Source organism: Rhopilema esculentum, chromosome 20 (assembly GCF_057945365.1).
Source record: "Rhopilema esculentum isolate cy_ngs chromosome 20, ASM5794536v1, whole genome shotgun sequence".
NCBI lineage: Eukaryota > Metazoa > Cnidaria > Scyphozoa > Rhizostomeae > Rhizostomatidae > Rhopilema > Rhopilema esculentum.
In genome coordinates, this window is record NC_142834.1 from 11,572,210 (window position 1) to 11,596,528 (window position 24,319).

General features: G+C 35.3%; 3 protein-coding genes across 5 annotated transcripts in view; 1 reads left to right on the forward strand and 2 right to left on the reverse strand.

The window, feature by feature from the left end:
- Nucleotides 1-433: 433 nt before the first annotated feature.
- Nucleotides 434-4,041, reverse strand: LOC135687636 (uncharacterized). Its single transcript, XM_065204244.2, has 4 exons — nt 3,623-4,041; nt 3,046-3,198; nt 1,851-1,897; nt 434-1,439 (listed from the first exon to the last, which is right to left on the reverse strand). Exons 1-4 carry the CDS (start codon nt 3,976-3,978, stop codon nt 661-663), a joined length of 1,335 nt encoding a protein of 444 aa, XP_065060316.2. The 5' UTR covers nt 3,979-4,041; the 3' UTR covers nt 434-660.
- A 2,451-nt stretch (nt 4,042-6,492) lies between these two features.
- LOC135687140 (fanconi-associated nuclease 1) overlaps nt 6,493-24,319 on the forward strand; it is a 32,870-nt gene continuing 15,043 nt past the window's right edge. Inside the window, exons 1-13 of one of the 3 annotated variants that reach the window (XR_016145138.1) lie at nt 6,493-7,791; nt 8,377-8,623; nt 9,524-9,655; nt 10,189-10,432; nt 11,559-11,789; nt 12,531-12,695; nt 13,829-14,080; nt 15,207-15,302; nt 15,916-16,014; nt 16,678-16,806; nt 17,266-17,371; nt 17,922-17,972; nt 22,415-22,512. Coding sequence is in view for 2 of the 3 variants with exons in the window: in XM_065203630.2 (XP_065059702.2) it covers nt 6,696-7,791; nt 8,377-8,623; nt 9,524-9,655; nt 10,189-10,432; nt 11,559-11,789; nt 12,531-12,695; nt 13,829-14,080; nt 15,207-15,302; nt 15,916-16,014; nt 16,678-16,806; nt 17,266-17,371; nt 17,922-17,959 (2,835 nt within the window). In the remaining variant the exon portion in view is untranslated. Of the gene's footprint in view, nt 7,792-8,376; nt 8,624-9,523; nt 9,656-10,188; nt 10,433-11,558; nt 11,790-12,530; nt 12,696-13,828; nt 14,081-15,206; nt 15,303-15,915; nt 16,015-16,677; nt 16,807-17,265; nt 17,372-17,921; nt 17,973-19,477; nt 19,617-22,414; nt 23,297-24,319 lie in introns of those variants that run through there. The other 2 variants (XM_065203630.2, XM_065203632.2) reach the window with 2 other exon arrangements.
- LOC135687143 (uncharacterized) lies at nt 17,368-23,455 on the reverse strand. The gene is made up of 3 exons (XM_065203635.2): nt 23,295-23,455; nt 20,338-20,965; nt 17,368-19,754 (listed from the first exon to the last, which is right to left on the reverse strand). Exons 1-3 carry the CDS (start codon nt 23,453-23,455, stop codon nt 19,383-19,385), a joined length of 1,161 nt encoding a protein of 386 aa, XP_065059707.2. The 3' UTR covers nt 17,368-19,382.

Here is a 24,319-nt window from a genome sequence, read left to right on the forward strand (position 1 = left end):
AGTTGACTACCCCTTTCCTCCATACGAGTATATTTGTTATCTTTTGCCTACAATTAAGTGGGAAAATTAAAATAACACAATATTACATAACCTATTGGAAGATTAATATCTCCCCTTGTTTTAATTCATTGTGAGCTTGTTTCAATTTTTTTAGAATGTATGTATGTTTCCCTTGAACCCCTTATTCCCCTTACTCCTTTTGTTAAACTTAGCTGTCCCCTTTCTGAGAGTATGGACTTATTGATGCTCTAGAATGTCGTTTAGCCAAATAATTTTACTTGCAGTCAGAATAACAATAATCTTCTGATGCCTGCTAAAATATTTTTATAAAGCTGTATTTAATTTTGTAACATTTATACACACACTTTTAACATTGGGTACTATTCTTTGAAATTCCTCTGAAGGTTTGAATTCAAGCAGCGAAAACTAACTATGTGGTATTTGAACAACACTCAAATTTCAGTTTCAAATTCTAGTCAAACCCAACAATTTCAAATAAAATATAAGAAAGTCATTAAGTTACCAAATTTAATTACATGTTTAATATAATTATGTGAATGATATTATTATGTACAATTTGCAAACTTTTGCTTCTAAAACAAAAATCCATCCTTTATTTTGACACACTTCTTTCATTTCTTCTTTTAAACCTGCTAGAAATTAGTCTTCAGATTCTTCATAGTCTCTTCTTCTTTCTTCAGCTAAACTATTGATTGGGTCTTCATAACTGGCAGACATCAAATCACCTAACTTTCCAGTTCCTTGAGCTTCGGCTCCATTCAAACTTTCCCCTGTATTACTCAAATCCATATCATTATTTGCATCTAAATTATCCTGAGTCCCAGAGTTTACGAAACCTTCACATTTTAAGTCTGTTTCAGTCATGGTGTCATTTTCTAAACTTCCTTCATTTATATGACCATGATCATCACTAAGTTTACCAATATCACTAATTTGTTCATTATGTGAAGTATTATCACTACCATCACCTCTGTTCATAGAGAGGTTTGGATCTAATTCTTGAAGTGTTAAGATGTTAAGATCAAGATTTTTGTAAGCATCATCATTGGTACTAACAAATTCATTGTCATGGGGCTCAAGACACAAATCAGAATCTGAATTTGTTTTATTACAAATGTTGTCATTGTCTCTATTTTCAATTTCACCCACCTCTCTAATGAATGTATCAAGTACACTTTCTGTTCTCTGTGTGTTATTTTCAATTAGATCATCAACACTTGGTTTTTTGTCTGATTTGGCAGTTAATTCCATGACAGCAACTTGTGAATATTCTGGCAAGTCAGTGTCATTTTTAACATACAATGATTCTTTGCTTAAATCTGTATTCACATCACCAGTGAAGTCTTTACACTGAAATGGATCTACTTCCATTGCCATCTTTTGCCTCTCCTTAAGATTTTCGATTGCTTCTCGAGTTGCTAAGAGAAGGGCAATAAAAATACACTACATTAGGTCACAATTACTTTCTGGGAAAGTAAACTCGAATGAAACTTGAAAAGTTATCTGCAAGAACCTTGCAAAGAACATAATGGGTTGCAAAAACTTTGGTAAGAAGGAAAACCACATGGTATGGTTAAGATTCAATTTTGGTAACGGTAATGACTCATACTATTTCCTTTAAAGAGAGAGGAAAACAAAAAAAACATTAATAACCCCATCTCTTAAAGACCCTGTAAAACTATAATGATTACCATCCAGGACTTTTATTGGAGAGAATACAGAATGTGTACTAAGAACAGAACTCAGCTCTTAGCTCGAAGCCAATCTATTTAATTTTGCATAAAAGATTTAGAAAACTAATTTTGATTTAAAAGAAAACAGGAACCAACCTTCAAAGGCTTCAGGGTATCTTGTGTTTAACTTTTCTTTTAATGTCCTGAAAAGAGATTAAGATATGGAGAAACCCAAACTTAGGTAAAATATCAAGAGAATCTTACTCAAAATAAAAATCAGCTGATTTTCTAGATAATAACAAATAGAAAATGAACATAAATTTTTTTTATAGGCATATGCTCAAAACTCAATAGAAAATGAATTATGTATAAAAATTAGATCCTAATTTTCATGCATATAGCTAATCATTAGTAATCATCCTTAATGATATAAACCACCAATATCATTGACCCCTATATCTTACAACAAATAAAAATGGAATCATTAGAAATTACTGGCAAAAATTAAATAGGCAGCCAGACAAGAAATTACAAAGACAGGATAGAAATGTGATTCAATATCACTAGCTAGGTTCTGTGCAAAAAACCCTATTTTATTATAAGGCAAATTCGCCAATCCAACAAACATCAAATTAAATATAGTCTAGCATGTGAAAGGATTTGAGCATGTAGACCATTGGGAATGACCCCAAATCATTGTTATAGTTCATACTGAGAAAACAACAAACATTAATCTGTCAGGCCTTGCACTAAGCAGAATTAAGGAGCTCCATAAAACAAGCTCCTAAGAAACTCAAGACGCTCTACTTTACAATTTTGTATCAAAATGCCATTTGATGCAGCATCTCATTATTAAACTGATGCAAATTGATGTTAATTTGTATTTTTTTCAACGAAAACGAGTCAAACGATATGGTCCAAACAGAAACAATGCATTTTAAAATATCATAGCAATTTTCAAAGATTTAACTCCCAAAATTGTTTTTGAAAGTTTGTATCTAGGATGCATCTAGAGTATCTAGGAAATTTTTTTATTCATAAAGGTATTCTTGTAGGCGTTGCCTTAGAAGGAACCGGTTATAAAATTGAGTCATCAAAATAACAGTGGTAAAAACTCTTACATAAATCTTATAAACCAAAATAATTTGGCTATTTGAGAAGTGTGTGTATGCTTTATCAACATTATTCTCAAACAACATTGTTTTGGTGCAATATCGTTTTACATTTTCAGCCACTCATTAAATCGCTCTCCATGGCTATATTTAGGTGCACTTTAGGTGACCTGTAACATATTTCTTGCTCCAAAGAAGTTGATGAAATGTCTTGTAAAGCAGATGCTAGTAAAACCTACCTAACTCTTTGAAAAATTTGGCTTAGGTCTTCTTTCAAAGAGCAGAGCAATGTTATGTGACTTTTGTAGCTTCTCTGTAAATCAGTGAAGGTTGATTCAGATAAATTATTAAACTGATGCAGCATCTCATTAGTCTCTTCGAATTTCCGTAATCTAAAAAAGGAAGCAAAACAGGTTAGAACAGGCAGGTTTGCAAATTAAGGGTCTCAAGACAATGGTGGTTGCAGCTTCAAAGCAGTTTTTAGGAATAAGGATGAATAGGCCTTATGGCAAAAAAAAAATTTAAACTTGGATTTCTGTAACTAAACACCAAATCTTTCTTCAATATCTGAGGACAGTTTAAAGATTTGTCATTTGGAACTAAATAAAGGCTTTACACCTCCTCTGTAATTTAAAAGCTGCAAACAAGAGAATAATCTAAACTAGTTTTCTATAGAAAAAAACTGGTGAATTTCTAAGGCTTATGGATTACGTAGTAGCTGCAACTGCAATGAACGCTTGACTATTATTATTCATCAAAAATCTAGTTTCAATATATATTATAAAAATGAGAAAGTTTGCAACGAGTTCCTCTTACGTTTGTCTTTGAGTAGCTGCGATCGTTTTGATGCTCTCTTGCGACACAATATTTGTCCAGGTTGTTTTGAAGTCTAGTTTTTTCTCTCTCACATTAAATTCATCTTCATTCAATATTTCACCGGTTGTCTCCTCTTTCGAAGATATACTGTACCCAAATCGTTTCATTTGAACATCTCGCCTGGGCCTAACTGAAGAAGATCTAGAAGGACCGCTAGCACAGTCTGAACTGGATCTGCCTCGTTCCTCTCTATCACCTGGCTCACTTCCTGACTTTGATACCTCGAGCAATGTTCTTCTTCGTCCATTAGTAGTGTTTCTTCGAACTATTCTGCTGCCCCCAGTACCAACAATCATCTTGAAATTGTTGTGAGCAACCCTTCCTTGATGCTCGAACTGAACTGAACAGAAGTGCTTTGCGCCGGAAGAGGATTTGAGATGATTTGAAAACGAGGCCTAATGGCGCGAAATTTTCAAGCAAAAGCAGAAGGAGTGAATAGATACTATCGTCAAAAGTATCGACACTCGCTTCTTCTTTTTTTTTGGGGGGGGGGGGGGTGGGCAAAGTCGCTGCATTTTTCATTTTTGAGGGTCAAGATCGCTGCTTTTGGATTCTGTGGCAACGATTTTCCGACAGGAAGGAAGATTCAGAAAGGTATTAGAAGCTTGAAAGCCCAAATTTTCCGACAAGAATGCGAATGTAGTTCCCCCTAATTTCAGCCTCTGAATCGTTGTTCTGAACTTTTCTATTTTAATCAATTTTCAGGCCAATTGTCAGGGTCATAGACAACATAGATGACAGGTGTGGCGAGAATCTATACAACTTGCAAAACTTTAGTGATGTAATTGGATCTTAGGAATCTATTTTTATTAAAACACTAAAATGAAATAAAAATTGCTAGACTGTTTAAAACGGATGGCTTTTTTGAGGGACTTTGGTCCTCACCTACGGAGGAAACGAAATAAAATTTACAAGGTGTACTGAAATCGAATAAATCAAAGAGAAACAGCAGAAAATTGGACATTGAAAATGTTGATGACCAAAAACATACTTTATGCTACCTAAAGAGTTTTGAATAGACGATTCAAAAGCACTTTTGATGAACATGTTGTGATATAACATATATTATTGTTGTTAAAACATGTTGTTAAAATCCTTTTTCCAACGAAATATCTCTTCAATTCCTGTTGTTCTCGAAAAAAGGTGCCACTCTTATAGCACTGTTCGTCTTACAGTAGTAAATACTACAAAAATTGTGAAAATACACTTCATTTATGTCATTCCTGCATTGAAAATAGTATAGAGCTGGCTTAGTCTTATTTAAAGAGTTCTTAGATTGAAAGTCACTAAGGAGCTAGCTTCCTTTCTTTAATTTTTTGAGTCGTTTTTGCTTTATTCAACTACATCTTGCTCCCACAGCTGTTGTTTTTAACCCTGTTTAAGAGCTGAATCACGAGAACTTGCTGTCTGTGCCTCTCCCCATTGGAAAATGGCCTTTGAAAAGCTTTTGAAAAGTATACCCTTTTTCTGCGACATGGTATGCTTTCATACCTGTGTTCCAGGGTTGTAGTGCTAGGGGCTGAGCCTAGTTTTGCTACTGTTTTTGCATCATTTGGTACAAGCCCCCCCCCCCTGTTTTTTGATAGCACTAAAACACTAATGTGTTCCTCCAACTTTGTAATGCCCTCAGCGTCCTTGCCCACGTCGCTCTCCTTAATGTCAATATTGCCAATGGTGTCAATTTTACCAAATCCATGCACTTTAGCCAGAGCCGCGGAGAGGAATTTATGGGCCCCGGGTCAGGAAAAAAGTTGAATAGCAAAGCATCACTAAAGCAGACGCTTCTTGGGGGTATGGGGAATGCTCCCCAGATGATTGCTTAAAATGCTCGGTTGGCTATTTTGGTTCCTAAAATTGCCATGGTAGCTAAACTACTCTGGTGGCAGTGGCGTAGATAGAGGGGGTCAGAGGGAGCAAAAGTTATGTTATATTAAAATTTATGGAAATAATATTGATGCTTGTTAGATTTTTGTCGGAAAATCTAAGTTTCTCACCCTTCCTGTGAATTAGAAAGAAATAAAAAGTAACAGGTACAAAATGATACATTTTAAGTTATATAATTTACTGTTTATTCTGTTTCCTTCCATATCGCGCTGCTTCATTCTATCTAGTATCTCTCACTTCTTAAATACGATCGAAATAAAATGTACGCATCAAATATCATACTTACCATACTTGATCCGCTGTTTGATCTAATTTGAGCATAGCTGATATCTTAACACCATGATGAATAAAAATGAAAATTTCTTAGAAATTCTAAAAGTTTAGAAAATGGAGAACGCTCAATTTGTTAACTAAATTGGACCGCAACCGACATACTGTTGCAAATAGATGCGCATTGCTGTTTGTTGTCCTGTTGCAGTCACATTTTTGGTAAAATTCAGAAGCTTTTGAACTTCTCTAGCCCAAGCTCACAAAGATGAGAAATTCTTAAAAAGAATATATTTAACACTCAGGCAGTCAACGACTTCATAGACTTTTGTCATTATTGTCTCTTACATAGTTTATGTTAATAGAGAGGCTGGGGGTATCACTTAGAAATCTTTTTCAATTGAGTTATTATTGATAGATCCCTAAATTCAAGGGCACCCGGGTCAGTGATCCCCCTGACCCCTCTCTCCTCTCTCCTGAATTTAGCCAATATCTCTTGATCTGCAATTATAGACTAGCCAACAACAGCTCCCGGCTGGAAAGTCTGTGAAAAACACTGATCTAAAAAGAACACTTATCTATAGAAAACCACTGATCTTGATCTAAGAAAGTGGAGGTCTCAAAATTGTGCGATTACGGAATCGATATTGAGGCTGCTGCAAAACAAATTGGCGGGAACAAGGTAAACGAGACTGTTCCAAGCGGTGGGATTCATTTTTATGTCAGCGCTGTCTGTCTTACAGTATGTTCAATGTTCGGTGTAAATAAGGACGAAAGTTAAACTACTTGCAGAATTTTCGGTCTTTTCAAGTTCTTATTCCAAGTTATCTATTTTCCCTCTGTGTTCTCACAAAATGCTAACATGCAACGGACCAACAGTACTGGCAAAGAAAGGGACCCAAAAAGGAGAAAGACCTCTAAAGGAAATGCAATACGAAGCTCAAGTGTCGTTAAGATGTTTATCAATAAGAAGAAAAGTGAGAAAAAGTCCGAAAACGTTCCGTGTCCAGCTTGTAATACCTTTGTTCCCTTGAAAAACATAAACGAACACTTGGATAAATACTGTGGACAAGAAGGGCAAGAAACGGTAATTGGAGAAACTCGTTTTAAACCAGAAAAACGGAAACGTGAAAATATTATTGTAATTGATGATGATTGTGAAAGCGATGATAAATCAAACAATGAAAGCAAAGACTTTTGTAAAGAATCCAACTATAGCAAGAAAAATAGCACAAGCCCTGAAAATTTGGAAAATTTTAACGTTTTAATAAGATCAAATTTATTTAGTGAATCAGAAGGCATGGATAAAGAGCTCTTGGCATTTAGAAAAGGGCTGAACCCTTTTAGAGGCAAAGATGTTGTTGCGGAGGGAAAAACTAAAAATAGTGAGTCATGCAGCCACTCAGGGACACCTGACTCTAATAAATCTCATTGTAACAAGTCAAGTATGGTATTTGTTGATGATTCAAGTATGACTTCATTTGGTGATTGTGACAAAAGTGCCATCAGCAATTGCTCAGGTGATGTTTGTAAGTTAGAACCTGGTACAGATAGCATCTCAAAGACATTAACTGCAAGCCAGCTGCAAATGAATACGAATGAAAATGATTTAGATGAGGGTGCTAACCAGGAACAGATGGCAGCCAGGCATAGTTTGGAAGAATCTAAAAGTGACAGTGACTTGCAAGCAGAAATGACAGAGAAAGGTTTTGAGCCATATTATTGGGAGAATTTTAACTTTGTTGTAGATTCAGTTTTAGATGAGACTACTAGCTTTGAACTATTTAGTTGTGAAGATACTGAGTTAATCAAAAAATTTAAATCAACAAGTCAGCTAGCACAGCAGTTGTATGTAAGACTGTTTCTCAGAAAGCATGGCTGGTTCAAGACAGACAAGATAAAGTACCCTAAGATAGGGGAAAATTTAAAGCCAATGATCACAGAGCTGATAAACACAGGTATGGCTAATTTAATGTGTCTCATATCACAAATGATCAATGGTTATCACTTAAAAGCAGAAGACTGTGCTCTTGAAAGTAATTTATAATAAAACAAAATATTTATATCCACTAAGTGTGTGCCACGATACAGTGGTTGAAAACACTGATTTGGAGAAGCTAAAACTCTGAACATGATCATTTATTCTGTTTTTAAAAGGGAATTTAGACAATCTTAATAATGTATGAAAAGATAATTCACCCAGACAGCAGAAAGAAATTGTAAAGGCTATCAACATTTATTATCTTATATTAAAATGAGTCAATATCCCCAGTTGTTAATGGCTACCCATGATTAAAAGCTAAGTATCAAGATTTGTGAAAGCTTGTCTGCTATTATTTTTGCCTATGTTAGATTGCTTATTGTAGTTTGTGTATCTTTTCCAATAATTTATTTTTTGCAAAAACCTGCTTAGAACAACAAAAAGGTTTTTGAAGGTAGCTTTCATTGAGTACACATTTACATTTTTGCTTGATGCCTTCTTTGTAATTCATCAACATTTTGTCATATTCTGTTTTTATGTTCCATTTTGCCATTATCTCCAGGATTTTTGGATGATAAAAGCACCTTGGAAGATCTAAATGAGATTCTTAACATCATGTCTGCTCCTGAAGTTCGTTCCCTAGCCCAGCTCTACCACTTGCACAAGGATCGTAATGGAAAAAAGCTGTCCACAAAGGAGGAAATGATTATTGTAATTCTTAATCATGGAAATAACCAAAAAAGTGTGAAGTCATTTTTTGTGAAATCAAGTCATACTGTGAATACCATGAAAACAGGCATGATTAAAAAGTAAGCTTTGTTTATTCTTAAATATTTTGCCATTTGGTTTGTACTTTTTAAATCTTTCATTAACTAGCATGGTTGTAAAGGGAGAGGGAAGGGTTCAAGAGGGAACTGTTGTATATGCATCCAAAGTAAAGAGGGCTTTTATAGGTCAACAAGACAGCAATACTAGTGCTGATTCTCTCAATTATGACATGTGAAAATGTTCTGTTTGGATTTTTGTTTTTGCAGGAACATTAAGGGACATTACATATAATTGTTATCATTGTAAAATTTTGATATATCAACTATGCTCTAGTAATGTGACAAATTTGGAACAAAATGATCAGTTACAAATGGAGGAAATGAAAGCTTCTGATTGTGGCTTAAATCAAGGAGTGGTCCCCAACTTTCTTCAAAGTATTGAATAATATGAAAAGTATTAAAAGGGATATAAGGTAATGGAAAAATGAATGATCTTACAATTTTCCTAGAGCTGCAACTCAAGCAAAATTTTCTCTCTGACTGACTCTGATGGAAATTTGTATGTAAGAATTTGTTTCTTTCCATTGCCTTAAAACACATTTTAGGTTTTAGCTTGAGTATTTTGAAGATGAATTTATCAAATTCTATAGATTATAAATAGTTTCACTACATTCATCAGCCTCTGCATCCTTATTCACCCTAGTATCCCAGTAAGCTACATTTTGTCCTAAGCAATGAGAAACTTAAGCTTTCAACTGCAATTTCAGGCAAAAAAGCAAGGAAGGACAAATTTTCCTAACAGAAAGAGGGGTGAACCTTATGTGACATTCTTTCAGTGGCACAGCAATGTATCTTGATAGGTAAAAGTTTTCATTTAAGCAATTTTATAGCAAATTATGGCTGAGCTTTTTTCAGTTATTGCTCTGATTTCTTGCTCCATAGATCCAAATCCTTGCTTGGTGACTGTGTCAAAATCTCTGAAAAACCAAGAGAGTTATTTTCCCGATGCTTCTCACTTTTTACTTACATGAACTTCTACCTGTATGAAGATGGCAATACAAAGTCAAATCTTATGTAAGTAGTTTTTTGTGTGTGTATGAAGAACTGAGTACACTGTATAGTTATAGTATAGGTGTATAGTTATTTTTTTTTTAATTCAAGGGTTTCAGTTAAAAACAAAAGCCTTTAGACCCAAAGCGCTTCTTTAAAAACATAAAGAATTTTTCAGTGACTTGAGTGTAAGCTTAAGTGTTTTCAACATGTTTAGGCATAGAAGACAAATTTTTAGATTTATGTAAACTTTCATGAAGATTGCCCATCTATTTAAAGGTAAAAGTTGTGCTCTTAGAGCGGGGGGGGGGGGGGGATTGGGGGTTGGTCTTAAGTCTAAAATCTTAGTAGCATAAGTGAATTACTTTTATTTTGTGAAATATGACTGTTGTTATACTGATTTATCAGGGCTGCCCCCCCCAAACAGAAAGTTATATCTCGATCTTTGCTTTGGTCATTACCATTTCATTGATGAAGAGAAGAACCCTCATCATGGCCAAAAAGTTTTTTCAAAACCGTGTTATTTGAGTGAGTTTAATGATAATTTGTTTGTTCAGTTACAGACTTTTACAAATAAAGAAGGGGGAACTGATTTTTCCATCATACAAAATCATAAAATCAGCTACAGTCTTCAAGAGTAGAGATGACGTCATCAATTACAATGAGGCGACTCAAACTCAAGAGGAATTTTATCTTGCAATGGAAGACAAAGACTTTGATAAAGCGCTAATACTTTATCAAAAGGCAAGAAAGGAAGTGGACAATATATGTTTGAAATTGCAATCTACTGATGGATTAAAGGTAAGGATTTTTCACATTATCATTGATAAAAGTTGCTTTCCATAGTAGTGTGATTTCTTGAGATTTCTTGTCATTGTTAATAAATTTATCATTGGAATATTTTATGTTGTTTCCAGAATTCTCAGAGAGTTAAAAATCCTCGATCGTCATTTTTATGAATTTTTTAAGCGATCCATTTTTCAGCTTTGTAAGTATTGTTTTTCCAAGAACTTTTATGATAGTAGCAAAATAGTTTTAGCCGTTTTTGCACATTACAATTTAGGATAACATTCCATATTCCAGTTGTTTCCCCCAAAGCTTTTAACATGATTAAAACAGGAATGTAATTTGTATTTGGCAGGGCGGCATGTTCCCCCTACTTTTATATCTGTCTACATTTGGTATTTTTCATTTGCGATTAGGATTTTCTTTGAAACTTCACTCTAAGCTATTTCCTCGAGATTCTCATGAACCCAAGGTCTATATCGCGTTTTTTTATTCTTTATTTTTTATTCTTGTGCCCATATGACTTTGCAATGTTGAATGATGATAACCTGAAGACCAACATCTAGTCTTGCTTCAATTTATTGACGATAATGTTGTGGAAACTACGACGGGGAAGAGAAACTCAAAATTTTTAAGAAAGCGAGCAGTGCATAGCTTCATTAATTATAAGATGCACAAAACGGGTACGAATTCTCAAACTAACTTTTTCTCTATAAATTGCTTGTTGTTTTCAAAGCGCTTGCAACCCTCCAACCCAAAGCCTTCATTAGTTACACAGGTGATATAGATGTAGGAAGCATTTCAAAAGCAGAGGGGGCACATGTAGGCAAAAAGTGCACCTCCGTGAGTTATCAATAAGTACTTTACCTCTGTTTCTGCTGATGTGTTACAGGTTAGAGTTAGCTGTAATTTATTGAGACTCGAAACTGACTCATGATCATAAGCTAATTACAACAAAACACACTAAACAGAAGCAACATATATTAATATAGTAATGTTCTACAGTCCAGTCCTATTACAGATAGGGTGGGGGTGGAGTGCCCCCTGTGCCTCCTGGTTCCTACATGTATGAATACTGAAGTTTATTTTGTGTTGCTATGATAACCAGACTGGTAGCTCTTTAACAATATTTTTTTCTTAGATCAGGTCGATTGAGTTGCCTGTACATCTTCGCAAATTTTCACCCGAATGGATTTACTTCCGCGTATGTTGCAAGTCGGTTGAAGCTTTAGAGAAAAAAGGCTGTTATGAGGAAGCAGTGAATTTAGCAAGGTTAATACTTCTGCAAAGCAAATATTGTCTCCGATCAAGAGGGGCATTGTGGGAACGATTGGTTATCGACACTGAAAGATATCTTAAAGATCCGAGTCAGGTTGGTGTCACGTTTTAATTGTGATACAAATAATATTTATACTTTATGCTCAGGTACTATATGAAGAACATGCAAATCTTTCACTTCTGTTGGCCTTACGCATGGAAACAATGAGTCCCTGCTTACCAGGCTGTCTTGACAATTTCTCAAACAGCTGTTTTCATCCTACGTTCAAGCCTATTCTAACTTTTAACATTAATTTTTTATAGTTAGAAATTTCTAATGCTTTATTCGTTTTAAAAAAATGAAGGAAGAAATTCCAGAGATTCTCAGGGTACAGAGTAGTTACACCATCAAAAATCTAGTCAAACTCTTCCTTTACTCAATTCCCCAAATATCTTAGAACTTACTCAACTATATAACCTTTGGATCTTGTAATATGACAGGGTCCCGCTATTAAAATTTCTTTAACGAACCTTTCACTATTACGAATAGGCAGTTTTAACTCTTAGTGCACTTCCTGTATAACGAACCCTTGGTACAACTCAACCGTTCTATTACGACATTTTTTGTCTCTACGGAGCTGGCAATGACAGCATTCCACTATAATTTTCTGGCTGTCATATTTGTAACTAGCTTACTTAATCTTAGTTTTTTTGTGATTTTAACAGAGTAACAGAAATATAAAAAAAGAGCTCTTTTAGTGTATACTCAAGATGGTTTTTGCTGCAAAATTTTTAATCATTTTCTCTGTATGCAGGCCTTTGAAAAATTCTTAAATTTGTAGTCAATATTTCTTAGGCACTTGAATATATCAAGACAGCGATTGAAGATCCTTGGGTTCGAACAGGAGTCAGGCTGAGTCTTTTTCAAAAAGCAAAGCGGATCTGCATGGCATTAAAGAATAAGCATTTGAAAGCGAGAATTTCTGAACTCGAGGCTGAGCAGCTTGATAATGTTAATGAGGTGTGGAAGAATTGTTTCTTGCTATTTTTAAGCTGGATAGTATCTTTATCGTTAGGAATGTCTCCTTTAAAATTGAAATTAAAGTATTTGTTTTATATGAACTTTTTTATATTTTCCTACACGAAATGTTGGGATAGAGAACCAAAAAGTATTGACTAAAACTTACGTTATTATAACTTTCTCTTAAGAAATGCATTTATAGTGAAATAATCTGCTACGAAAGAAGCCTGTTGCCTAATACACTAAATCCATTGCTAAGAAAAAAAACTAAATTTCTGAAACAGTTCTGTTTTTGTTCCTGTGGTAACATTAATGATAATTAGGCTCCAAACTCTTCAATTATCTTATAATTTCTGAAAGAAAACTTTACACAGAATCTTCGTCTACAACCCTTAGTTTGAATCTTCGTCTAAATACACATATAAGTGAGAGGTCCTTGAGATGATCCAGAAGCCATTCTTTTTCTCTCTAAATGCTTGTCCCACCTCACTCAATCTTTCTCGTATTGAAAATCTTTCTTTATTAGCAGATATAATGTCATAGCAAAGTTCAAGTTATCCATTGGGCTAGTTAAGCCCTCCTAGAAACCGAGAAATTATGCTTTCTATGATGAAATCTGATTGATGTTTAGGGTTTTTCACAACTAAGAAGAGTTTCAACAACATTAATTCTTCAAAACAAGACCCTGTTCTAAAACCATAATCAAAAGGCTCCTACATAATTTTCGAAAAATTTTAATAATAATAATGGAGACTTTTCATTTTTAATTCCAATTAAAACTACAATCACAAATCTCACTGTTACGTAGGTAGTTTGTAACTGGCTAGCCTGTTTTTACAAAATAAGACTATTACAATCGTAGTAATGAGAAGAAAACGAAACTTTAGCTCTGGGGAGTAGTGGTGCAAATGGAGATGCTTGAAAGTTTGGAGATGAGATAGCGTTTCTGTTGATGATCAATGGACAAAAAGTCACACATGTCGATGAAAGAGAAAAATAATAACATTATTCATACAGAAAGGTCTCGTCACTAGAGTGTTTTTCAGAGAGGTACTGTTAGTGGAAAACTCTTATACGTTGCGACATAATTGTGATGTTAGCTTACTGTGATAAAACATTTTGTGTTTTTTTAGTTGACAATATCAGCACCAGTCTTCCTTGATACTTCATCCAGCAATCGAACAATTTTTCTAATGGAGGGCGGAGATAAGACGGGAAGACAGGAATATTCGGCCGTAGAAGAGTACACCCTGTCTTATTTCAAAGAGCAAGGCTACCCTGAAGGAGTCCACGGCGAAGGAGCTCCGTACACGTTTATCTTTACGTTGCTGTTTTGGGAAATCATTTTCATGGATTTTGAAGATGTTTTTCATGGACCATTTCAGGTAAATGTTATCAAACGATCAAGCTGCCAGAAGCATTGGCACACAATGTTATAATTTTACACATTTGCATAATTTTACAGTGGCATCCCTACTTCCCTCTTGAAAAATTATTGACTGCAGTTTCAGAGTATTGCACTAAACGCTATTTTGGGTAAGGGGATGCGGTTTTTTCATTTAAAATTGGAGGTTGTTAGTTTTTGCAAAGTGTCGTTTGACTACAGAGTTTTCAGAGGCAGAGGATGTAAAATTTGGTAGGGATGGTTGGTCTGTGCAGAGTAGGAAATCCACTGCCCCTCTAACAATCGGCAGTAGATAGGTTTAGCCCTTGTCAGTGCTCATTGACACAGCTAGACTGAATGGGGGGACCTAAAGCTAACACTAGTCTGTCAGAGGCAATGTCAGTGAGATGTACTGTCAGAAGGAAAGAAGAAAAGTGGAGTCTTAAAGACGCCAACATTTTTTAAAAGATAATTACCGCAAAGCAATGATGCTATGGGCTATGTCAGACTGTAGCCATTCCACAGGGTTGCAGTAAATAGTGTAAAGTTGTGGGTGTCTTCCCTTGGTCTTTTAGTACGTCATGCTAATAGCAATAGCTTGCAGCACAGACCAGAGGGGAACAACACACATGCTTTGGAAGAAGATATACTTTAGATTCGTTTAATTATAAAACCAATTGTAGCTAAAGATTCTGTAGGGGCTTTGGGAAGGGATGGTATTGCGTCGCACTTTGTCAATCAATTTTCTAATCTAACAACCCACTCATCGCTTTTGTTCACTTGACACCTTCCCATTGATAAACTCTTACCGAAAATTAAGTATTCTGGATAATTGTAATGGCATTGACTGTCTTTCGAATTTGCAAGAGCAAATTATGTGCATGTTTGAAGCTTGTTAGTAATCTTCTGTTTTGTGATAATATAATAATATGATATGATATAAGATAATATAATAATTCTAATTTTATATTGTTCTTAGTGACAGTTAGAAGTAGAAGGATGGGTTAGGGTTAGGGTTAGAGTCTTCCATTCAAATTTGAGCATACAGATTAAGATTTCTTTAATTTTTTTGTATAATATGAGTTCGATTTTTCATTTGTGATTTACATTTTTTTACTTTCTTCCAGGGATGTCCGCTTGATTTCTATACAGATAATTTCTATGAAGCAAGAAAAGACCAAATTGATATAAAATTGCAGGAATTACGAAACTGTACAAAAGAAGTAAATATAATGTTTGCTGTTATTTTTTAAGTAGATTACATTATCTGCGAATCGTTGAGTTGTTTAATTATTAATTTATGGTTATTTATAATAATTATTAATGGTTAAGCTACGATGTCAATTTATGTAAAAATTGACTTGAAACGGATATTCGAATAGTTCATGCTATGCTACAATCTTGGCAAAAAATAGCTGAGACTTTTTTTCAAAAAGTGAAGTCACATGTCTTTTTATTATATAACATGCTCTGGTTGCCCACACCCCCTTCCCCCCGATGTCAATGTTGGGTTTTATGATTGCGGTATAGCTGGGCATGAACGCGAGCAGAATTACTCTCATCACAACATTGGGGGACGGGGGCAGGATGATTTGAAACTAGCTCAATTTTCTGCGAGTGTCTCAGCATTTTTTGCCAGGGGTGTAGGCTTGTTTGAAACGTAATGTCAGCAATGGACCTACTTCTGTATTTTGTGTTGTGTTTCACCAGTCTATTCGTAGAATTAGGTATAACTCCTTTTTATATCTACTTCTGACTCTCTTTATTTTTTTTACTTCCGTTTATACTTCTGTATACAAACTAGTTGAGATTGTTTTATTTGTTTTTTCATTGAAGGAGCTGGCAGCAAAAGTAGAAGAATCTTGGTCAAAACACGAAGGACAAGTCTGTGTTGCATCAAACTGGAGTTTGTTCAGTAGTTTACAACAAGTTCAGGTATCTTCATTTTAGTGGCCATTTTGATGATTAACCTTCCTTATTTTCTTTCTTAATTGAAAAAGGGCTAATAGTCAAACAAATTTTTTTGCACGTTGCTTCTTGTAAACGGTTTTCTTGTGAAAAAATATTTATTTACCACCCTTCTTGAAGAGCTTGTTTACCTAGAATCCTCTAATTGATAAAATAGTCTTTTGCTTTATTATCAAGTTTTTCCTTAGCTGAATTTCATTTATGAAATGTTGGTTTCCCTTTTCAACTTAGCCTCTAATCTGCTATCTTCAGCCTTTTCATTAATGTTCTTTAACTTCCTGCCACCTTTAAAAATTGAATCACACTGTTGCTTTAAAATACCTGTTTCATAATTCTGGAAAAAACTGTACTAGCCATCAAGTTTGATTAAAAATATCTGTGCAAGTGTTATGGTCTATGTCACCTAGAAAGCTGTGAAAAGGTATTAAGATAAACGCAAAACACATACAGAATAACGTGCATTTTTAAACCATCATCTGTATCTGTTTACATGTATCAAATTTACCTCAAATACAGCCAATTTCACAACTTTTTATTTTTGCAGCAATACTCATTAACTCACTTGTTCTAGTTTCATTTGATTTCAGATGCTTATTTGGTTGTAGCGATATTTCCAATATTATTTTTAAGGGTTTGGTTACTTGCTTAAGTAGTCAAATAGTCGCTGGTATTTGTGAAATATTTTGCAAAGACTACAGAAATCGGTGTAGTGGAATGCCTGACCTTCTCGTTTGGAACCCAGAAACACTGAAATGCAAAGTAAGTGCTTGCAAATCTCACTTGAACTGCAGATAGAACATTTCATACCGTATTTTGTCTGTTCTCTTAAATTCAATCAATCCATGCTGAAATTAAAACCTTTCTTTGAATTGATCACCTTGTTAGTTTAAAAAAGAATCCAATTAAAGATCATAGAAAAGAAACAAGCTTTAAGTTATCAAGCCTCGACTGACTTCTCTAAAGGCAACTTTCAATTTAGTTTCCCTTTTTCTATTCGTTTCGGGATATATCCACCAGATTCTCAAAGTCTCTATCTCTGGGCTGGGGAGGCTTAACCATCCAGACTCTCTATGTGCTTTATTGTATTATATAGATTGCTGTGGGGGGGGGGGGAAGGGGGGGTCATTGCTATGTTATGCATTTTGTATACATACATACTTCTATCTTTTTATGAAATGATGTGGATTTATATTGATATTTTGTTGTTGTCACCCGTAGGCCGTCGAAGTTAAGGGGCCTGGGGACCGGTTGTCAAACAAACAAATTATCTGGTTGAATGTGCTGACATCTCTTGGTATGGATGCTGGAGTTTGCTATGTCAAAGGTGATCATTATCATAATCCACAGTACTTCATAAGCAGAGAAAACCTTAAACATGATTCGTCTTATTTTTCTTTTAAAAAATGTCTGTGTTCTTATTTTTCATTGTTTGGCTTGAATTTCTGTTCTATATAGTTTGCAAACTTCGCGGAGTGAATCATCCTTGATTAGCAATCAACATTAAATGCAGCCTCCCCTGCCTTAACTTTACAAAACAAATTGACAACCAAGCGGTTCAAGAAGATCACAGAATATCTGGCAGCAGGTTTGCAAACAAAAAGCAAGCAGGCCCCTTTATTTTTGTCGCTACTGCGCCTATTGAATTCAGTATGTCAGAATTGGTTATGCGTGTAGCATTGTTTATCTGCGAGGGTGCATAGATTATAGGTTAAATATCTGTTCATTATACTATCCATCGCTTTTTGAGGTAACAGCTGGCATGAATTACGTCATCTGGCAGACGGTAGCTAGATTGCGTGAAATTAGTTATCTTTCTTTTGATTTTTGCGGTGAAAGCTCTGATTTCTCATTGGTAGATTTCTCTTAATCTGCAGGTGTTGGTGGCAAGAGGAGAAGGTTGTCCAAAGATTAATTTCGTTTGCAAGGTATGATCTTACGTCAGTTCACAAAGCAGCTATAAGGTTGGCATTAATCATAGAATGATTGACACGGTCAGTACTATTGCTAGTAATTGCCTCGCCCAAGCTTTGTCACTATCGCAGCTGTAATTTTAATATTTTAGTTATTAAATACCTGCTATTTCATGATTGCTGTTTATAGCTTTATTTCCAATTGCCTTGAAACAATTTATTTCCTAAACGCTACCTCGTCCACATCGGCAGACGTCATTGCAATTTCTTAGGACAGGGTAGGGGCGTCATCAGCCTGAGAAAACTGGGGGTTGGCAAAAAATTCTCGACCACGCCATTCAGGCTCCGCCTTTGAAGTATTTTTTACTTTTTTAGAAATTTTTGTAAAGGGAACTTTCGTAAGCAGTATTCTTCGTAACATGGGTTTTTTGAAAGAACGAAAATGGAGATCGAACTTCACAAGGTTTTTCAACGGATTTCAAGAAAATAGATAATCGACATCGGGGAAAACTGGGGTGCGCATGTCCACCCTAGTCCTCCCCGGGGCGACGCCACTGGAACAGGGGTTAATCTTGTTTGCTAATAAAGCTACATATTTATTTCACATGGTTATACCAACATTGACGTGTAAGCTCACTCCAAACAAACATCTTGGCTGGAGTTAGGGATGCAATTTGTGAAAGCAGAAATGCTTAATTTAATTACATATATTCTCCTCTACCCAGATCCTATCCCATGTTAACAACTCTTTTGATGACTATTTGCATTGGGCTCAAAAAAGGGCTTTCTCGGTTCATCGGGACTTCTTTAGAAGCTCGCTTTTCGATCGTCTTTTAAATCATATCTCCAAAAACGGTGTCCTTGGCTTACTTCTGCTGAGTCGTGAACTCATTTATTGTGACTATGAAAAGTAACTACTAGATGATGATAAAGCCAATTTAGCTGACTCAAAGGGAAATGTTTAAGATTCTTGCATATTTTCAACTTTATGCTGTGTACCTGCTCATGGTAGGAGCTAAATCAGCGGACTGCCTATGCATTCGCTGTATGGGCTATTGGCATTGCCAAAAAAGATGTTTTTACATCTTCAATATTCATTTTTAGTCTATATGCAGTTTACTCCAAACGATGCATAGCTTGCATAAATCTAAATTTCAAACATCAACTCTTCACACCCCTAATAATTTGTGTCATCCACAAAAAACATTTTTTGATACCACGTGGATTGATGTCATGTTCTATAAGGATACCTGACCAATATTTTCTACAACTTGGCCATAAGTGCTAAATGCAGTTTAATGTGACATCATAAGTATAATGTATATGTGTAACTGCTTCATTTACAGATGAGAACTCTCCAAGTTCTGTATAAAAATAATTGTCCTTCGTATTGATAACGCCTGGCCTAAAGTTCTTTCCATGTCGTCAGCTTTGCGTTGTCTCACTATTGTGTGCATCAGTTGCTTCCTCCTCCTCCTCAGTATCTACTCTAGCATTTTTCTTGTTTGCTTTATTTATAGAACTCATAACTATGGAAATTCGCTTGTTCATTCTCCTCCAACTAACCCAATATTCAGATGTATACGTCACAACCGTTAGTGCTATACAGCCAATAAGGAACCAGAAGAGGCCTAATCCGAGCCCGGTCATAGAAACGGCTAGAACCGAGGCCGGAATGTGTTCTGATATCAAGCCAATGTAAGCAGCCGCCAAAAACTGGAAAATGAAAGTGATGTAGACGAGAATCGTGACAATAATTAGGAACACGTCTTCCCCCTCCATTCTGCTGAACTGTATCTGCAAAACAAAGATAAAACTTTTCAATACTGCTCTGCTTTTTTCATTTTGAAACCATTTTAACAAATTTCTGAGTATTTTTGTAAATTCACAAAATTATAAACGATACAAAATTAGAATTTATCTTTGATTAGCGAAGAAACTTGTGAACGGTTAAATGAAATTTTCTTTCATGCCCATTTCTAAAGGACCCATGTAATGGTTACTCCACCTTGAATCGTTTTAATTCCATTCATTGCTGTGCAAATATCTACAGATTTTCATACACTTACTTTTAATGGTTATAATTTTACTTTTAAATCATTCATATCATGTTTCTTTCGTTTTCGGATTCTAGGTAGATCATAAATTGAATTTTAAAGATTATGATCTAAAAGTATATACTATTTCGTAGCATGTAGATAGCATTTCATAGCAACAGTCTGTCACATTCATGGCTTAAATTAGCCTTCTTACGTTTTGGATTTGGCTATAAAGATCATTTTTGTATTTTTCATATTAAATGAGATATTAAAAATTTCGGCTTTGTACCCTTCAGTTAAAATGAGACTACATTTAGAAAAAAGAGATTTGAAAACCTTACTTTTGTTATTGATTTATATTTCTTTTTGGTGATAAATTCATATTTGCACAAGTCGCAAGTGCTTTGTTTCCTTGTAGTCAGCCATTGTTCTAGACACGAACGATGCACATAGGCCAAAGACCCAGAACACCAACAAGGGCTTATTAGAGGCTCCTTCACAATCCATCCCAATGCACCTCCAAAGCAGTAACGACATTTCATTTCGTTTGATTCACTAAAGCAGCTTTCTACGTCAACGCTACTATTTATGCGTAAGATGTTGGGCTCTCGTTCTGGAGTTGCCTCCTGTCGACTGACATTTGACTCGCCCCTATCAGTTGATGGGTATTGCTTCAGTCTTGGGCTATGCGCCGTCTGCTGAATCCGGCTGTCGCTTGACGACTGAATTGTGTATTCGAAGTTCGAAGGCCTAAGAAAATGTCCGAAGTTCGTTGAGCATGATGGCGTTACTATATCTGCTGATCTGTTCAGCCGGATTCGATCTGGTGATTGGCATATTGCAAGTCTGTTTAATGGTCGATGTATCAGCGGTCTCGAAACCTCATTAAAGGTTGAAACATTTTCCATTGTCTCTTCGTCGTTCACAGGATCCCAGTTGTCTGTCTTGTAAAATATGGAATGTGATACTCTAGAAAACAAGGTGATTTATCGATTCTATTGTTTGATATTACCTGACGTCACAATCAAGAGCTAGTGAAGACGATTTTAAACTGAGAAGTTACGAAAAAGGTTTTTGAGACAATGATAAGAACTGAACTGATTTAAAACTTATTTTAGCGAAGTTATTAAAATTTGGAGAGTACCTTCGAGTTTAAAGAAAAATAAGAGCAAAAACTAAGTGTAAGGGTTATTTTAAATAGGCTTGTCTTTAACTGGCACTTTTCGAAGCAAATACACGATGCTTTTTTATTCACCATTATTCAAGCATCCCTGATAAACCACTGTATTAGAAATGACCAGGGCTAATTTGGCTTTTAAACATACTATACACATGTCTTGCGTTTTGCAATAACCCCCTTTATTTTGCCAAATGCATTGTTTTCTCTCCGTTCTGCAGTTGGTTTTGGGTTTACTCTTTCTGTGATGCAATCAACGCTGATCTCAAGCGATGACTCATATATTATAAGAAGAACGGTTAACATTCCTAAATAAATTGGGGCTATCCGAATGATAGCAGCTGCTATGTGAAACATGAAAGGTCTTGATTGAATATTTCTGGTGACAATGGTGGGATGTGAAGTTTCATTTGCGCCCACTTCCCTTTACTCCATCCTGTGACATAATTGAGATAAAAAACCTTTTTTAATCTGTAAGTTATTTAGATAATAAAAACTACATTGAAATAGATATGTGCGGCAGCTTTATGATGTGTTTTATGAAAATTAATTGATTTCTGTAATGTATTTTATTAACCTTCAATGTATTGGATTCCGCCTTGCAAACCGTCACTGTTCTATCTTCTTTTACGAATTAAAGAAGATATGGTTTGAAAAAATAAAGGTTTACGCGTGGCCTATACAATGCTTAACTTGTTATATTTGAATAAAATGTTGGGAAATTCGGATCTGTGAATGCATCTGTTGGTTTATTTTGATAACGCCCGACTGATTGGAAAGTCTCGCGTGAATCATGATAAGGTGCAATGCAAAATGATTCGATATCAATTTAACATTCAGCTTTTATCAAAACGCAAGATAAATGCAAGGTAGGAGATAAATAGAACTGGTTGCTGACAAGTTCAATCTTCTTGTTCAATTCTGTTTGTTTCCAATTTTGATAATCCGTTCATTAGCGGCAAAATATTTGATTTGCCGCCTTTTGTTCCGTTGCAAGTGATTTTGAGTTCATTAATACCGACCGCATGTTGTTTGCAATCAGTTTAAAAAGTGCATTAACTCCAAATGTCCTGTCAACTTAAATTTTATTCAGTTTATGGCATTGTGAGCCTATTAGCAGCTCAAATTGTGATAACAAGGTATTAGTAAAATCCTTCGCACGAATTCTTAATGCCGTTGATTATTTTATAGACCATTTGTATTCGAGAAAGGCAATAATATGATAATTTTCGTGTTTGTAGTCATCACAAAAGAAAGAAGATGAAATATTCACGTAGAGCACAGGCGGCTGTCAAGGCGTTCTTTAGTTTTGCTGCTTTCGTTTGTGACGTCCTCCGTGGTTCGTTGTTCTTATTTTTTCATTATTTGTTTTTATTTCTGTGTTTCACCAGATTTTTGTCATTGAGAAAGTGTAATTTTTCTTAATTCTCTTTTTATCAATCGAAATTGCTTATCATTATATGAATCTACTTATGAAACTAATTTAAAATTTATTTGATAGGCCTGTTGATGATTGTTTAGGCTATTAATTGTTTCATTAGAAAGGTTGACTCTCATGACTTCACCACGGAATTTTGTCCACCCTGAGTATACACAATTATATTCATATGTATGTAAATATATACACCTCCATAGCTGCTTCTGTGATACGGAAAATCTTGTCTTAGTAAATACGTTTATCGATTGTTTACTTTCTCAAATGTTTCTTCACCCTAAACTCGTGGTCTTCTGGTCAGTTTGCCATGGTTTCACACACAACATTTTGTGACAACATTTTGTGGTGTAGCTTAGCTCTGACAATCATTGGTTCTTTACACAACCACCCCCGTTATTAAAGAATAATTCTTAAAGCAATGGTTAATGGCTGATAAGAAAAAGGATGCATTTTGTAATCAGCTGTCTCGCCTTGTCTGAGAATATGTTGTATTCATGTTTTCTGTATATGTTATGACTTCTGACGCTTTGAAGTTTGAGTCGCTCGTTAAATTTGTAGTTGGCCTAGTGGCGGCACATGAATTCATTGCCGGTCCTGAGATTAAGATCAAACTTTTATTACTGAAAGGAAATAGGTGCATGATAGTGTTGTGGTTGAAACAAAAAACATAGTGAGAAACTACTGACCCACAAGTGCGTCCAGATCGTCTTTCTTTGAAGTCATCAGAACTGGAGACATCCTGGCAACTTGCGGAGTTCAACTGTACTGCATTGGAAGCCTTCTTTAGCAGATATCGACCATAATACTCGGCAGATCTTGAAGAAACATCCTGAGTATTCCTGAACATGCTTCACAACTGGTTGTCAGGGCTGTTCTTAGAGCTTATTTTGCACATGGCAGGTCATTAATAATTCATCGTTCTATATCTTTTCAAAAGAAACAGGGGGTGAAAAGAATTTATCAAAACCTGTAGCCAACTATTGCATTTTACTGACAAACAATGCAACATGAAACCTTAGGCTGGCGACCTGGTAGCGCTAAAAATGGCGGCATCTCTGTAGTAAGGACGTATTCATACAAAGATTGAAGATTATGTTTTGAACGAAGTTCTGTACCCAGAAATCATCGCTGTTAAAAAGGAAAGCGTCCTTAAAATTGATGTTTGTGCTTCCTCAAACCGCTTATTTGTGGTTAGTATATAATAAGAATCCGAAGTTTTGAAAGCGTGAAAATCTTGGGATTCCTTACATAGCCTTTTAAACGAGATGGAAAATTGCCGCTCATGCTCTGATGGTGTTTTTTTGTCTAAGGCAATAGCATTATCAGCCCCTTTAAGAGAAGCAATTTCTTAACCCTAAAGCTGAAGTCCCTTATTATGGAAATGGCTTTGGATCCTGGAGACAAGCCTGAAAATGACAAAAAACTCGTTGTATTCTTTCGATGATAACATTTCAAAGACGGATAGATCATGCCAGTAGGAATAGTGCTTGATAGCAGCTGAAGCACTCACAAGCCCATGACCTTCCATACAGACCATAACACTAATTCTATCCTATTGTCTGCATAAATTCTTCCTTTCATGTATAGATTATCATTTTCATGTTATATTCAAATGTTTCAGACTTGTTGGGCTTCTCTCGCCTAGGCGTTGTTTGAAAATTCATTACTTTCTCTCCAGAACATATGTCATGTTAAAAGCTTCGCTACAGAA

Excerpts from the sequence above, each read along its gene's own strand:
- LOC135687636 (XM_065204244.2), bottom strand. The coding sequence starts at position 3,978 with ATGATTGTTGGTACTGGGGGCAGCAGAATAGTTCGAAGAAACACTACT. Across the intron at positions 3,199-3,622 it reads GCAGCTACTCAAAGACAAAC|ATTACGGAAATTCGAAGAGA; the intron begins GTAAGAGGAACT and ends TTCCTTTTTTAG. Across the intron at positions 1,440-1,850 it reads ATACCCTGAAGCCTTTGAAG|CAACTCGAGAAGCAATCGAA; the intron begins GTTGGTTCCTGT and ends CCCTTCTCTTAG.
- LOC135687143 (XM_065203635.2), bottom strand. The coding sequence starts at position 23,455 with ATGTTCAGGAATACTCAGGATGTTTCTTCAAGATCTGCCGAGTATTAT. Across the intron at positions 20,966-23,294 it reads CGATCTGGACGCACTTGTGG|AGTATCACATTCCATATTTT; the intron begins GTCAGTAGTTTC and ends CTTGTTTTCTAG. Across the intron at positions 19,755-20,337 it reads AATATAAATCAATAACAAAA|ATACAGTTCAGCAGAATGGA; the intron begins GTAAGGTTTTCA and ends TTTGTTTTGCAG.